Source organism: Corvus kubaryi, unplaced genomic scaffold (genome assembly GCF_017639235.1).
Source record: "Corvus kubaryi isolate FWS band 111438036 unplaced genomic scaffold, C.kubaryi_AGA036_p1.0 37398, whole genome shotgun sequence".
Taxonomy (NCBI): Eukaryota; Metazoa; Chordata; class Aves; order Passeriformes; family Corvidae; genus Corvus; species Corvus kubaryi.
In genome coordinates, this window is record NW_024581137.1 from 13,250,138 (window position 1) to 13,267,006 (window position 16,869).

The 16,869-nt window shown below is 41.6% G+C and overlaps 1 protein-coding gene across 1 annotated transcript in view; it reads right to left on the reverse strand.

Annotated features, from left to right (window-relative positions):
- Positions 1 to 16,822, reverse strand: part of AVL9 (AVL9 cell migration associated) — a 41,704-nt gene extending 24,882 nt beyond the window's left edge. The window contains exons 1-2 of the mRNA XM_042043348.1: positions 16,676 to 16,822; positions 951 to 1,071 (exon numbers count right to left, since the gene is read on the reverse strand). Of these exons, the coding sequence (XP_041899282.1) occupies positions 951 to 1,071; positions 16,676 to 16,741 (187 nt within the window). The 5' untranslated portion in view covers positions 16,742 to 16,822. The remainder of the gene's footprint in view (positions 1 to 950; positions 1,072 to 16,675) is intronic.
- Between the last annotated feature and the right edge of the window lie 47 nt (positions 16,823 to 16,869).

A 16,869-nucleotide genomic window follows, 5' to 3' on the forward strand; every position in this document is an offset into this window, starting at 1 on the left:
TGCAACTATCCACAGGAATCAGTTTAGAACTCAAAAACCAGGTATCTAACAAAGTTATAGTAAATGAAATACAATTATTATCAGAAAATCTATTTGCCTGGTTCAAGTTCATGTGTATTCTTGCCTACAAAACACAAGGATATGTATTTCCGCTTTGCTGCCAAAGCTTTTTTTTTCTTACCAAAAAAAAAAACATTTATATTCTTCTAGTACAGCAATAAAAATGCTCAGAGTTGAATATTAACGGGAATGGTACTGAGACAAGAGAGAGAAGGGAAATGCAGCTGTATGTGATTTTCCTAGCTTTGAATGTAGCCTACTTCTTGTAATGTATTTAACCATGCAGAAATTCAGCAAAAATCGTGACCCAGAGCAGACACACACTTACTGCTGATAGGAAAGGGATTATTTTGATGAACTTTCTTTGTTTCCAAATGAGATCTTCGAAAACTAGACAATAAGGAAGCTAAGTATATCAAGTTAAAAAAAAAAAGCGCAGGGAACTTGCTGGTGACTGTATGGCAAATGGATATTTCTATCTTTATTCTACTGACAAATACACCTTTAAAGCTCATGCCATTATACTGACATGGCTTTCCATGACTTGTAGGTCTTTTAAGAATCTCTTAATTACTGGAGGAGAGCTTTTTCACCCTTCAAAGAACTTCTGAAAAGCCAGCAGCTTTGCTTTGTGCTAGAACTATGCAAAATTGATATGCAACCCTTAAGTTTTTATTGACATCGGAATTCTTGATACAGGAGGTACATCTTTATGATCTACTTTCACCTAAACTCTGAAGGAACATATCCTTGCCAATGTATTTTCCAACTTAAACAAAAAGTGCAAGAAGTCTAATAGTAAAAAGAATCATTGGTCAGCTGTTCAGATATCAGGTTTTTTCTTTGGATTGCAGTAGAAGTACACACAACTTTTCTCTCTCATTTCTTACCTTCCTGATAGTTGTGAGCGCCATCTGGTAAGGCAAGAAATGGCAAGTACTTCCATTCTTCTGGTAAACTGTGGCTGTCATGTCCTTCTCCAGGTTTTAGGGGAGGATAGGAAAATTCAACCTAAACAAACAAATGAAAACGAAGGGGAGACAAAGAGAGAATACATTACAGTTACCAAACAAGCAAGCCTCTGTAATTCAGCCTAGCACTTTTTCCTACCAATGTTGTGGAAAAAAAGTGTTTTTCTTCCAACTAGCATTCCTTGTCTCTTCCTTCAGTGCATCCACAGACTGACTCGTGTGGTTTAACTGACAGGCCCTGGGCAGATTTGGCTTCTACAGTCTAATTCCTTTTCCTCAAGAGAAATGAAAAAGATCCTCAAGCAGAAAACAGCACCCAAGAGCTGAATACCTTCACCCCTGTGTCCTCAGAGCCAACAGCACATTGCCACACCTGCAACGTCAGCAGGGGTCATTGTTGAGGCACACATATCCTGAAATTAGATTTGACTTCTGAGCCCTTCAAGCGCTCGTGAGTAGGTAATGCTAACACATGCAGGCCCCTCTTTTACCCTACAAGACGTTGAATCATCTCAGAAACTATACTAACAGCAAAACACTGCTTTATATATTTTTATGTCCCTGCTTGCAACATGTTCTACACAATGGCCCAAAGTATCTCCTTTTCCTTTCACTAAGAAATCCTGCTTTTCAATTTTGCCTGTCATTTATTTGCCATTTACCCCTTTTTCCTAGAAATAGGGACAACCTTTCCATTCCTTGCACTGCACTACACATCTACCACAGATCCCCACAATCAGATTTACATCTTTACAGTGCAATCTTCTTTACCTATGGAGATCCCTCTGGGTTTCCAGCCACTTTCACCAACTCTTTTCCAGATGGCATTTCTTAATTTACTGAACAAAATCTAAACACAAATTTTTCAGTAACAGAAACTGTTTACTGATGGTGCAACTTCTCTCCAAGGATATTTAGTTAGTGAGCATAACTAGTGAGCTGAAAAAACGTATGTACACATGGAAAATAAAAAGCATGATAAAGCAAGCATACAGATAATCTTAGCATTTGATGGATACTCAAATAAAATAGTAATAATAATACTAACAACAAAAGAAAAAACCTGTGAAAGATGAGAGTACGAAGGAAAAGTGAAATTCTTCACCTTAACACATGATGTCACTGTCTACAACTGCTGCCAACTTGAGAAAAAGGCACAAAGGACAAGAAAACACCACAGGAAACCAGCCTCGCTACCTGCTGTATCAATTTCAAGTTTTCTTATTCCTTGTTATGGTGGGTTGACCCTGGCTGGACACCAGGAGCCAACCAAGGCTGCTCTATCACTTCCCTAGTCACCTGGGTAAAGGAGAGAAAATATAATGAAAGGCTCATGGGTCAAGATAAGGGCAGGGAAGGATCACTCACCAGTTACTGTCATGGGCAAAACAGACTTGACTTGGGGAAATTAACTTTATACCAATAAAAGAGAGTAAGATAATAAGAAGTAAACCCAAATCTTGAAAACACCTTCTCCCCACCCTGGGGTGGGTTAACTTCTTCCTGGACTTAACTTTATACCTGATTCTCTACTTCTTTCCCCAGAAATGCAGAGGGATGGGAACAGTTCATGATCAGTTCACCACATGTTGTCTCTCCCTCCTCAGAGGGAGGACTCCTTCCTCTGCTCCAGTGTGGGGACCTTCCCCCAGCAGACTGCTCCATGAACTTCTCCAACATGAGTCCTTCCCACAGGCTGCCGTTCTTCATGAACTGCTCCAGTGTGGGTCCCTTCCACAGAGTGCAGTCCTTCAGAAACAGATTCCAGCACAGGTCCCCTGTGGGGTCACAAGCCCTGCCAGGAGATGGCTCCAGCACAGGCTTCCCACAGGGCCACAGCTTCCCTCAGGCTTCCACCTGCTCTGGCATGGGGGTGTCTATAGGTGGATCTCTGCTCCACCACAGACTTCCATAGGCTGCAGGGGGACCGCCTTGCCTCACTGTGGTCTTCATGACAGGCTGCAGGGGAATCTCTGCTCCAGTGCCTGGGGCATCTCTAGCCCTTCCTTCTTCACTGGCCTTGGCGTCTGCAGGGCTGTTTCTCTTACATGCTCTCACTCCTCTCTTCTCTGGCTGCAATTTGCTTCTCTGTGATAACCTTCCTTCTTAAATACATGATCCCAGAGGTGCTACCACCACCCAATGGGCATTGACCAGCCCTGGGTCTGTCCCGGAGCCAGCTGGCATTAGCTCTGTCAGACATGGGGGAAGCTTCTGGCAGCTTCTCAGAGAAGCCACCCCTGTAATCCCCTGTAACTATTAGGAATCCATCAAGTACTTTAAACAAAATATGCCACTAAGCAAAAAAGAAGAGCATCTGACTTCCAAATGAGAGACAAACACTGGAATTAGCATTCATACAAAGAGCAGAGAAACTGTCTGCCACTTAGTACACACATACATCCTGAGAATTCCCTGCTATCCTTTTCAAGTCACAGATAAGAAAATTAAAATGGTAGAAGTTACATGTAAATGTCTGCAATATCATACCTTTTGCTACTGTTCAGATTCAAATTGGCTGGCTGAAAACACTGTTTACAGAATTATTACTGGAATCTTGCAGGAGTAACTTCAGCAACAAATATAGCACAGTTCCTAAGTTTAAAACATAGATAGTCAAGGAGCACCTACACTTATGTCCTGACTCAGGTATTTTATTTCACTGCACAGCCAACAGAGTGGGATCAGATTCACCCTCTGAAGGAGCTTCTTTCTACCAAATACAGAAGAAACCCTGAGTTCCTTAGATTCCAGCAAATACCTTCAAAGCATCATTCCTGACAGGGAAATTAAGGATTTAAGACATCATTGTTTCCAAGCACCTTCAGAATTACAATTGTATTTTGTACTCCAGCCAAATAATGAACTAGGAGACAAATTTAAAGGAAAGAAGGGTAAGATGAGTCAAGCTACATGAAAAACACATATTCGCTAAGGAACACTCCTTTTTAAAGTCCAGAATAAAGCCCAGAAATCTGGCTCCTGTGTTCTTTTGACAGTGTGAAATTTGCTGAAGAACTACTTTGTTCTAGCTCACAATATGCTGTCAGCTGCTATCAGATAATCCCAACAACAGGGACTTCTGCTGGCTCTGAATGTTCCAATTTCAATAAACGGGACAGGCATTAATGACACCAATGACAATCTTGTTTTCTATTAGTCGTCTTCTTTCAAAAATTTGTTTTAATATAAATTTCTGTACGCATGTGTGTGTATAAGAGAGAAGATCACAAAATAAATCAGAAGACATAATAAATCAGAAGATCACAGATAAATCAAAACTAAAACTGCTTAAGTGGCCTTAAATAAGCTATTTTACAGATATACTTTATGATAGACCTGACTTACATTATGACATCCTATTGTTCCTCCTCCTCCCCAAGAGGATCCATTTAGGAAGTATCCTGGTTTCTAAGGAGGAATCACATTCATGTAGTTTAATAGAACTGCTGCTGGTCAAAGTACCAAAAGGGTGGAAGTAACAGAGAAACAGGAAAAAGGACAATCCAACAGCCAGAAAAGCATGCAATGCCCTGGATGACTTCCTCCCATCCCTCCTCCAACTTAACAGTTCCCAGCAATGAGAAAGTTTGACTTTTTGATATTAAATAAGCAGTCACTGCAGGTGGGATTCATGTCAGCTGACTGTGTCAAAAAGCAAGATGTCCGAGGCAGTTTTCCTAAGCGTTCTGCATAGTCAGAGAAAACAGACACACCTGCAGAGGATGATTCATCTGATCTGTTTCTTTTCACCACCTCTGAAGAGAGCTAGCTCTAAGCCTAACTTGTAGATGACTGACTTAACACAGATGAAACTCACCCTAACTGTTCCCCACCCTCTAGATGTTCTGCTTCATTTCTCCAGCTTAATTTGCAGACTTGCATCAATTGCAGTTAGGAATCCTTTGTATGGAAAGAGACCATTATTTCAAAACCAAAGTATTATAAGAATATTGAGCAGCCTTAAAAAAATGGCTAAAACCTCACAGTTCTTGCAAATTATGAAACTGAGCAGTGCACATGGATAAAGGTGGTAATAATGGGGTAAATAGAATCTCAGTTCTATCACTTCTGAGTTTTCAAACAACTGGAATCTCAGCAAAAACCTCTTCCCAGCCTGGATGTGCAAACTACAGTGTACTGCTCCTAGGGAGGGCAACTTAAAAAGTTGTTTTCTTATCATTTTCCACCTTAAAACCAAAACAAGCCATGACAGGGGGAAGAGATGGGACTACTGAAGAGACCTGTCTCACATCTCCTTTTCACCCTCTTCACAGAATGAAGAAAGAGGAGCTCATTTTTAATTTAAATATAATGGCTTTTTATGTAATCCATCCATATAGGCATGTACATGCATAAACATGTACTTAAATGTCCCTGTATGTCATTAATATATGTATCATTACAAAAATGCCCACAAATATGAGAAATAAAATCTTTTCATAAAGCTCAGTAGTCAACAGGAACAAAGAAATACACACATTTTCAGAGCTGAGTGAAAATTTTACAGGTTCCTGTCTCCTCAGTTGAATTAAAGAAGATTCCTCAACAAAATGAAATTAAAATTCAAAGCTGAACTCCTGGGAGACTTCAAAATAAACTACATAAAACATGAATTAGTATCTCCATGTATTTCTTACTCTTTCAAATGTCAGGGATCTTCATTCCAGCTGGAAATACTGCTCACGCCTGTCAAGGGGTTTTGATGGCAATGCTTTTTTCCTGTTCAGACTGTCATGTTCTGCAAGCAATAGGTCCTGAGGGATTTCAGAATTAAAAACAATACAGAATATTGTCTTGAGATTTAGGGGAGAAATTATTAACTGTGCTCTTCACTACACAAAATACTTCAACTCTTGTGAGTTATCAAGTTAAAATATATTTTAAAAAAACTACTTAAACAGAAGTACAACTGAATTTCTGGAACTAACATTTTTGATTTTTCTGGGATTCTGCAGCAATAACTAACCTTTAATATGCAATTTGTATCAAATCTAACAGTAAGGATGCAAAGCACCAATGAATACACAATTCTAGTTGTGGGGGGAAAAAAAATCCAGGCAATCTGTTTTTGTTCCTTGTCTTTAAAGGCACTTCCTAGCCAGAATAAATTTACTACACATTCATTAAGTCACAGTAAGAAAACATAAGAGCAGGCAAGGAAAAATGCATTTCAGTTCCTACATCTAAAAATTAACATGATAGTTTTTCTTTAAGAAAAATGCATTGATAGTATCTTTTACTAAATTACAAGTACACAATCAGAAGAGAGGATAAAAAAGGACACTGATAAAAGAGGGATTTCCAAATGTACGTGCATGTCCACCTAAACTATCACACTCGGACATTAGACAGGTAGCTGGCATTAATTTTACACTCAGGTAAGGTTGTTCTCCTTATCTGTGAAAAGTGCTTAATTGTTAATCAAAGTAAGATCCTCAGTGAACACTAAACAGTGATAATTTAAAATGTGCTGGCAAGTTAGTATAACTTTCCCATCCTTCCCTTGCTTGCCACTTCATCTACTATCACGTTTGAATTACAGTCACAATATAAACTCTCCTCTTTAGTGTAACAGGTATTTTGTAAGATTTCTCTTCAGATTAGATATGAGAAAACATCTGGAGCTGAGGAAGTTTTTTGCATTGGTACAACAGAGACATTATTTAATCTCAAAAAAAATCTCAAATATTTAGAGTGAGTATTATGTTAAAGACCAAGTATGCTTTCAGGAAGTTACAGAATCTAATTTATAGGAAGCAAACCCTAAACAATTGCTTTGATGATCTCTCTCATTGCTTCTACTGCGACAAATAGGTAGGATAACAGCTTGAAATGAAGAAAAGGAGATCAGCAAAACCCACTAATTACATTTCTGTTTAGAAAATCTTTTCCCTTCATAAATCATTACAACACATATAATTTCAAGGATACCAATCCTTCCTCTCTAAGAAAGAAAGGCAGAAATATGCTAAATAGAGTATAACTAAGCAGCAGCAATCAAAAAAAAACCCCAGCAGATGAAAATTAAACCTAAAACTTGATACCTCTTTACAAATAAGTCAGTATTTGTTCTTCACTCAATGTAGGGATTTCTAAGATCAGTTTTCCTGATTTAATAATCCTAGCATAGCCAGACCCAGAGAAGACCAGCACACTAATGACCTTATTTGAATCACCATAACAACAGCAGCACACAGCCAAATGAAAATCTAAGACCATTGTTTGTCTTTCAGCACTAAGAACAATTTATTATTCAAATAACAATTGAACATAAATGACAAACTTTCCCCTTTTTTGCATGGCAGAACCAACAGATCAGGATCTGCAAGCTGAAGAGCCCACATGCACAACAATAATGCCTATGCAGTAATATAATGACCTCTAACAGCAGAGTTTTAAATATATATTATACATTTATATAAATACGAATATTTGTAACAACTATGTATAAATGCATACAAAAATATATATGAAGAATACATATGATACATACGTATATAAATATATTTTTAAATATACTATATACGCAAATAGCAACAGCAAAATAAATCCCTGTATTACAAGGAGGCAGAGCGTAGTTGTTTCTATCCTTTCAGCTCCAGAAACTGGTACTTCCTCACATTCCCATATTGCTAAAGCCATAAAGTAGCCACTTACACAAGTTCTAAGGCACCATTTGTACGCACAATATCAACATTCAAGTTTGCTTCAAAAACACTATGTTAATAAAGTTCTGACTCTTACTGAGGCCCTTAAAAGATAAAATAACCTGAAACACAAAGATATTTGCTTTCAAAGTCATGCTAGCATGCATTCTAGACACTCTTTCCCATTATTTAACACTTTATTTTTATTGTTATAGAGTTCAAGCCCTACATAACTCCTGTGCTTTGGAACTTTGGCTCTTACCAGTCTCTTTGAAGAAAGTAAACAACAAAAAAACCCCCCACGCTCCTCCCAGAAAAGGAACTTAATACTACTGCAACCATTCCAGCCAAGGGGACTTGCTAGGGAATTCCGTGCCGTCAAGACAAGATTCGTACCATTACAGAAGGCAAGTTAGAATTCATATAGGAAGAATTCTGGCAAGAGAGAGCAGTTGCCCGCATTAAACAAGCGAGGGCACCCGAATCTCCACCCCTAACAGAGATGTCTGTCCAACGCAGCAGCCAGTGCAGACTGCCGTCAGCAGCAGCCAATTGTTCACCCACAGATCAGCTCTTAATGTCCATCTTGGTGCCCGTGGGCTCTTAATGAGCACACCCAGCTACAAGGACTGGCATTTCCCCTCTCCAGGGACAGCACCCAGACCTCACACGTGAGACTCAGCCTTTCCCCAGCTCCGCTCCACGCCCGGCTCCCCCATAGGAAGGAGCCGGCAACAAGTTGACAAATGATACACTGAATCCACCTTCCCCTGGGAAAATGGAGGACCAGGACAGCAGGCACGCTTCTAAGCACTTTTACTCATCGATCTAGAAATAGCCATGGTGTGTCATTCATCCAGCATCTACTGCTGAACCAACGCGGTCCAAGCGAGCCATCACTCGGTCTTATGAGCCAACAAGCACTCAGAGTCTTAGCCTCGGGACATATGATGGGCCCAGAACTGCTCTTAGTGAATTTGCCCCTTCCTTACAAGTTTCAACATCAGAATTACTCCTGAGAGCCAGCAAATCTGGCTCACTACTACATATGAGGCTGAGAAGCTGCACAAACACAGTAAGATTATGAAGTACAGAACACGCCCTGCTCTCAGTAACCCCAAGGAAGCCGGCAGGAAGCCCCGTGTCCTGCCCCCCAGCATGCTGGGGCAGGCAAGGAACTTCCTTTCACATCCTGTGCCCACAGCTTTCTTTGCTGTCAGAAACAGCATGAAACAGCAGGCTGCCTAGGTGTATTAATTCAGCACCTCATACAAGCTATGAGATGGATTACCAAAATTAGGCACAGATGACCAAGTAAGGCAATATTAGGACAGGGAACACAAAGTTGAGTCTTGCAAGTTTCAATTTACTCCAGCTGGAGTGACCTCTGTTCAGTGATTTTACAGCTTTGAACCTCCCTCTACTCTATATGTATGCAAATTATGTTGCCAGGAGCCCGAGTCATTATTTGAACACATTCTGAAACAGGTAAATGAAAGGTGCAACGGAAGTACAGAAATACATGTTTTATTGATTTAGCATTCATTCATTTATTCAAGAGAAAGGCCAAGATTCCTGGCACAGGATATTTAAATAACTACTCAGATGTTATGACACATACAAAGAACAGACAAATCATAAGATGAAAGCTAACTATGATGACCATGGGAAGCATTAAATAACTGCAAATGGATATTTAGGAACCTTCTCTCAACTTGCACATCAGGGCAACTATGGAAAAAATATCCAGTATGGAATCCTTCCTTCAGTATGGAATACTTTACTTCCCGGGCAGGACTTCACAGAAGTGACTGCAAGATTATCGAAGTACGGGGCTCTTTGAAAAACTAAACAAAGAAACAAAACAAAGAAACAAACAACTCAACCATACCCCGAAGTTTTTCTTGAACAATGAGCACTAAATACAATGTAAGTGGATTAAACAGACATGCAGAAAATGGAACTCATCATTAACTCTACATAAGAGATCAGAATCTGCAGTATTGTTTACAGAAGTACATGTGTACTCAGCAATTCATTGTGTATTTAAAATTACTAGCACCCCATGCCAATTAGAGTAGCCTTACAAATAAAAGCTAAAAGCTTCTTTAAAAGTTACAACCTGTTGAGCATAAAATCCACATATTTTAGACAAAAGACTAATCTTTCATACTTGATGTATGCTATGATTAACTTTATTAGAAGATTTCATGCTCATAATAGTCCTTTAAAGTGCTTTAATATTATTCAAGCAGGGAACAAAACCAAAGGAACTGTGCTAATGTTTACAGGTTATCATCAACAGAAACAAAGCACTTCAGCTTGATTCCAGTCTTGTTCCTTTTCAACTTATTTTTATTACTGTTGTTCCATTAACAAGATCTTGTTCAATCACTAGATGAGCTTACCTATTGCATAATACCTGCCTACTGTGCTCCCCCAAAACAAAGACACAAGGAATTTAAAGACAACAAAGCATACACTTCACTCGCATGTTTAAGAGCATCAAGCACATCTAAGAGGATCACAGCAACTACAGGAATGACAAAGATCAAGAAGGGAAAAAAGTAATTCTCCAGTAAAGCAGAATCTTAAAAGAAAGGCAGCAAACAAAACAGGGACTAAGACAGGTTGGAAGCGTTCCCCTGAAACTTCTCACCCATGGAATCTATGGAAGAGAACAACATCAATATTTCCCTCTTGAAAAAACGTTCTGCAATCAAGAGACCTGGAAACGTAGGCAGTTCTCAAGAGCTGATAAAAAGTGCAGGCTGACCTTGCTCATTCCTTAGACATCTCCTAATTCTGCAAAATCAAGCCTAAGTTGTCAACATTTCTGCTGAAAGACACCTGCTTCCTATGCACAAGTAAAACAGGCCATGTGCACAGACTGCTCAGGCCATGTCAGGTGCTGATTTCTGCAGATCACAACAAGCACCATCTTCCAGAGTTCCAGTATTTGAAGCCCTCAAACGATGAAGATCACATACACAATTCAGGAAGGGAAGAATTAAAGGGCATTCTTCCCTCTCAAAGACTGTATTCAGGCCCTTCTCTTAAACTGGTTATCAGCCGTTTCACTCCTGATCTTAGGTTTCCTTTTCACGCCAGAAAGAAAACCCCTGGTCAGGCAAAAGAGGGGGATTGGTCTTCAAGCACAGTCCACACAAAAACAGTCTCACACAGACAAGCACTCAGACTCTACTGTGAGAAAGCAGGCATCACATTTACATTATAAAGTTCACTACCTTGGAGATCCTTATGGCAAACTTTGGGATTCCATGGAAATATGTCTTTTGGTATTTACAGTAATCCACTCCCATCTCTGTGGGAGTTTGAAATGTCATCCTCCACAGAAGTACAGAGAAGTGGGTCAAGATACACTGCCATCATTTCACAGATCAAACAAAGGGAAACAAAATTGATCCGCAGTGTGAGCATTCCAGGACGCACTTCCTCACCTTCCCTACCACTCACAATTTGATTTTTTTTCCACAACACAGTAAGAAATGCATATGTTAAAGAGAGCCAAGAGTAACGTGGAATACTTTTAAGCTCTTTAGAGGATACATGAGACAATGGTCACCTGCTGCACCAGGTCAGCAGTGATGTGCACAACTGTTCAGGACACCAAGTGCAGAAAAGCTGGGCCTTGCCCCAGATGAAGTGAATTCTGTGTGGCCTCACTGGTGGTGACCCAGGGCCCAAGTTCACTCAGATGTGATTATCTTAGAAGCCTTGCAGCATCAGGAGAAGGTGGGGATTGTTGTGGCAGGTCAGGCGTTGCATGACCAAAAGGACCATGCACTTTGTCAGCAACCAGCCAGGGGGTTTACAGGGACTTGTCCCTAGCTCTCCTACCCGCAAGTTTTTCCAGCTTTCCGTCCTCTCCTTTATAAATACATCAGTTCTCATTTTAACTCTGCCTTCAAAATGAATTATTTCTAGAGTACTTGTGATATTTTAAGCCTTCCTACACCCTCAGAGACTATTATCTCTCTGCTTCCCAATGCAAATAAAGCTTGGAGACAGAGCTCAAGTGACGGTCACAGCACACGTAATCATTACTGGAGAACTGCACCTCAGGACTTTCAGTCTTATACCTTCACTATAAAGTAAAGGTCTTTCCCCGTATTTCCAACGCAACTTGCATCCACTAGTCAAGGTCTGTTCGGGTTACATATTTGCCAGAGACTTCTTTTATAAGGTAGGTAAGGACCTTCCACACCAGTTAATGCTTTCAAGACTTAAAGTGTTGTAAGGCAAATTAAGTGCTTTATCACTCACTTGTATTGAGAGAAAGTGTTTCATGATTCTGAAAAAAGCTTTCCCCTTTTTTGCTCTGAAATCACTAGTCACTCACTACTACAGTTCCTCAAAACTACTGAGGAATGTGTTATCAGCTGCTCCAGAAGAAAGGCACAAATGGCCCTGAAGTCCAAGTCTTACCACCCTACACTGAAGCAGATCAACAGAACCTGATGCAGTAATGAGTTGAGTAGCTACAGACACTCCAAAACACATCAGACCATTTCTGCGGCAGATTTCCCTTACTGCCACTTTGTGCCCCAATGCTTTTGTGCCTTGAATTCTGCAGAGCCTGAGAAGTGTGTGGAACTCCTACTGCACCAAAATTGTGGGTGTTACATTAATGGGAAAGAGTTTGAGCTACTACACTGTGTTTGCTGTTACTTTTTCCTGAGGCCATTCCTCTTATCCATAGCAAAGAGGGATCAAAAAAGGAATTTTTAATGTTTGTCATTTCATTTCAGATGCATGAAAATCATGATTGAATGCATACGGCCCATGATTTCTGCCCACTGTGGGACATTTACTATTTAATGACTCACTGAGCAGGGTTCCCATAATAAGTCAGCCAGCACGTACAAAGCCAAGAAACCAGTCACCATGCCTGCTTCCTGCCAATTGTCATTCCCTTCCTTAATGGGCCTGTTGAAAGTGTGTCAAATACTAGGTGGACCTAGTAGTTTGCAGCCAAGTTTCTCCTCCCATTCTCTGGACACTGCCATAACTACCTCTAATCCTTAGCAAAAAGAGACAGCAACCAGCACTTTTTGCATATCTCCTCGGATTCACAGTTCAACTCAGTAACTAAGGGGCCTAGAGAAACAGGATGGCAATCTGCTCATGTAGACAAACAAAGGCCTGCAGGTTCTCCAAAAGTTTACTCCATACTTGCTAGAGAAAACTCCTCTCAGTGTGTCCACAATTTTTAGTGCTTTAGTTTTCAGATAACACAATGCCTTCATGATAGCGAGCGGCAACTCCCAAGCTTCTAACAATTGCCTGGGAAACTGGATCCCCAGACTAAGCTATGTACATATGGCAAAACTTCACTTTTTTCTTATATTCCAGCAAAAGGACCCCCAGTCAAATAGTCAGCTCTTGGAAGGAGCATGAGGAACAATTGTGGCACTCATATTCCCAATCCAAAGGCACATAGAAAGAGATTCTCTGACTCTCCTTCTCTTTCAAAAATAAATGCATATGGATTGTTTTTCAAGTCTGTGAAAGAAAAAGATATTTCTATACCTTTCCAAACTGCACATCAAAGTCTTTTGCATGTTACACATTTCTTATCCTATAAGTTAACCAACAGGAAGAGCTGTACATTTCAAGGGATGAAGCTTCAGAAGCAATGGCAGCTAATGAAAGAACCTTGCATCAAGAAATCCATAGAAAATCCTAACTCCACATGCATTTCCTAGTAAGACTACAGAAAAAGGTGGGAACAGAAACTGAAAGGAGCCTTCTCAGGCAAACCACGTTGATTCCTGTTAGGACAGGCAGCCTACATCTATGATCTCTCAAGCTTTCCAACTTCACTCTGAATGACGTCTGCTTGAGCACTGCTTTTGGACCTTTGCTTTTCCACGTGTCAGTTTCAGGTATGCAGCACATCCTCAGTTCATATTCACTGGTTCTTGTACCAACACTTACTTAGATTAAATGGCTGGTTTTTCCTCCTCATTTTTAACTTTCCAACAGTGTCTTGGAATATAACTACATGTAATGCAGCATTTCAATGAATACCTCAAAGGCCATTATAGATACTTTAAAGGTCATTGAGGGCAGCCCTGCAGAGAAGGATTTGGAGGTGATGGTTGATGAAAAACTCAACACGAGCCGGCAATATGCACTTGCAGCCCAGAAAGCCAACCACATCGTGGGCTGCATCAAAAGGAATGTGGCCAGCAGGTCAAGAGAGGTGATTCACCCTCACTGGTCTTCTACTTGTGCCCGTGTATCTGTCCTCTGCAGCTGTCCACCTGGCAAACAGAACCTGTGAAACAACTACCTCAAAAGAAACCCACCAAAACAAGGCTTGCTTTTTGGTCACATCAGTTCCCCATTTCAGCTTACCACACAACTGCCTCTGCTTTCCAGTAGTGAAGAGGCAGGAGAGAAAAAGGGAAGAACATCCCTGTACTTACAGAGGTGAATACAGCCTCAAAGTCTACTTTGTTAGCCTGTTTAGGGAAGCTCTTCTAACATTCTCCTTGAATACAGACTGCCCAGGAACTATCTCATCCAATTCTGGAAGAGAGAATCTGAATCCCTTTTTCTGAAAAGTGGATCAGAATTTATATGCATCGATAAACATCACATGATAGTTTTACATTCATTGTCATTCTTGTCCTCAAATCACAGTGCTTTGGTGACAGCCTTGATCACATGCAGTCTCATTTCTCTTCCAGACATTTCCTCGTGTCAATTCCCAAGCTTATAGTCATTATTCATTCCTATTGCACAACTTCATAATGCACCCCATTTCTATAAATCCAGCATTCCTTGTTGTCCAGCTCTTGCATGACTTTCCAGTTTTCCTTAGAAACACTGATTCCTCAAGTTTGCTTATCATAGTTCAATTTTATGCTGTAAACAATACCAGCACCACTTTCAATCTCGAGAAACACTTCTTGCAAGTACCTTTCAAACCAATAGTTCCTCTTCTGACTCAAACCTGATTCTGCTTCCTCTCCTTCATGCTACTCTTTAGCCAAGTACCAGCTCTTGCACTAATTCTCCTGTAGCTCTACCTTAAAAATAAGCGTGATCCATTATCAAGTTCCCAGCAGACTAGAGCTACTCCATTTCTTTCACAGAGAAAAGAATTCAATCACTTATTCTTATAAAAGATGCAGGTCAGTCAGGCATGATCTATCTTTAGCAAATGCACATAGGACTCAGTCTACTTAGTTTCATGTTGTTAATTAATTCTTCCCTTCAAAAATTCTCTAGAGTCTTGCATACGACTGATGTCAAACTCATTAGGCTATAGCTGTGTAGCTCCTCGCCTCCAGTTCTTTCAGGAAACGTTTTCCATAGTTCAGTAAAAAATATGCTAAGTCAGAGGTAGGACACATTTAAAATTAGATTTCTGTTTAGCTTTCCCTTGGGCAGCCTTGCTGGTTGTGGTTCTACTGACTGTCATTCTATTCCTGCAGTTCTTCTCCCTGTGACTCAGCTACCCTGTCCCCTTCCCAAACTGCCTTCCTCTCCAGCTCCTCCAGGTCATTTCTTGAGATAAAGAAAGCTTCAGTTCAGAGGTATCTGACCTAATTTTTGACAACACCTCAAAATGTACTTCTACAAACATTTTACTGGCAACAAAATAAAATTCACTGCTACTAATTTATAGTTTGGGGGTTTGTTTGGGTTTTTTGTTATTTTTTTCCTTGCATCAACACTGCTTAATGTACAAGAAAATAAATACACACTCCAGAAGAAGAGAAGAAACAAAAGCCTAGGTCTTTTCCAAGAGGCCAACAACAAGGAGAGGGCAAAAATATGCTCCTCCTCCTACAGATACCCAACTAAGGCTCACCTTTTAACAGTGTTTGACAAGAAAGTGCCTCATAAATATCACAAACCTCACAACCCAGATGATCTAACTACTTCACAGGAACTGATCCTGTGAACATCCATATGTGAACAGCCCCCACACACCCTGAGGAGAAAGGATGCATTAGAAAATCATGCACATCTTCCAGAAATTGAGTTATTGCACCTTAGCCTCTGAGGTATTGTGCTTGGATTTTTTGCTGAAGCAATAATTTAATTCTCAGATAACTTGTATGGAATGTATTTATGTCACATCAACTCCTGTATAACAATAACCATAACATCCATTAAGGTCTTGGCTATTTTTATAAAGGCCAAGAACTTACTATGGAAACAGACTCACTGGAAATCCAACATTATGTCTATCTGCTCTTGTCACAGCAAAGCAATTCTGTGGGCAGCCCAGCTGGGCAACCGCATCTCCTGCTTCAAGGGTTAAAAGAGAATTAAAACAATCAGAGCATAAAACAGCTATGAAATACATGACATAAAATCCTTCTACCTTACAGGCTACACGAAGCAGTCAAGCATTTATGAAAGCAGGGAAGAGACAGGCAAAGAAAACTTAAATCCAGGGTGGGCTCGTTACCCTGGGGCAGTTTGGTACAAGATGCACCTGTGAGCACTCACTGCTGGGCCGGCAGGCAGAGAGGAAGGTAGATTAAAACACCATTTGGGTTTTTTTCCTCAGAACTCTGTCTGAACGCATTAAGCACGCACAACTCGAAACAGATACGGTGCCACGGTGTGCGCCGTCGCCCCTCAATCCCAGGAGCTCGCCCCGCCAGCCCTCGCTCCGCCTCGCTCCCGGCGGGAGCGCCGAGGCGGGGCGGGAATGGAGGCAGCTCCATGACCACGAACTGCCCGGGGCGAGCCCAGTCACGGCCCAGCCAGGCATCCCCCAGCCGGCGGGGGCCGCGGCCAAGAGGGGCCTGGCCGGCTCCCAGCCCCTCCTTCACCGCCCCCTGACTGGAGCGAAGCCCCTCGGCCCCGCCGGACGCGCCCCTCCCGCAGCAGCTCCCGCAGCCGGGCAGGCGCCGCTCGGCGCGGGGGAGGGGACCGGGAGAGGGCCGGGAGGAAGCGCAGGAGCGGAGCGGCGGGAGTCGAGGGACACCCGCGCCCCCTCACCTGGCAGCCCTTCTTGTGGTGGAAGCCCACCACCACGATGTGCAGCACCGGGCCCCGCTTCTCCATGGAGCAGCCCGGCGATGGCCGCGCCGGAGGATGCCGCCGTGCCCGGGCTCTCGCTCCGCCCCTCGGGGTCCGGCGGGGACGCAGCCCCGGCAGCCTGCGCTTCCGCACCGCCCGGCCCGGGAGGGCGG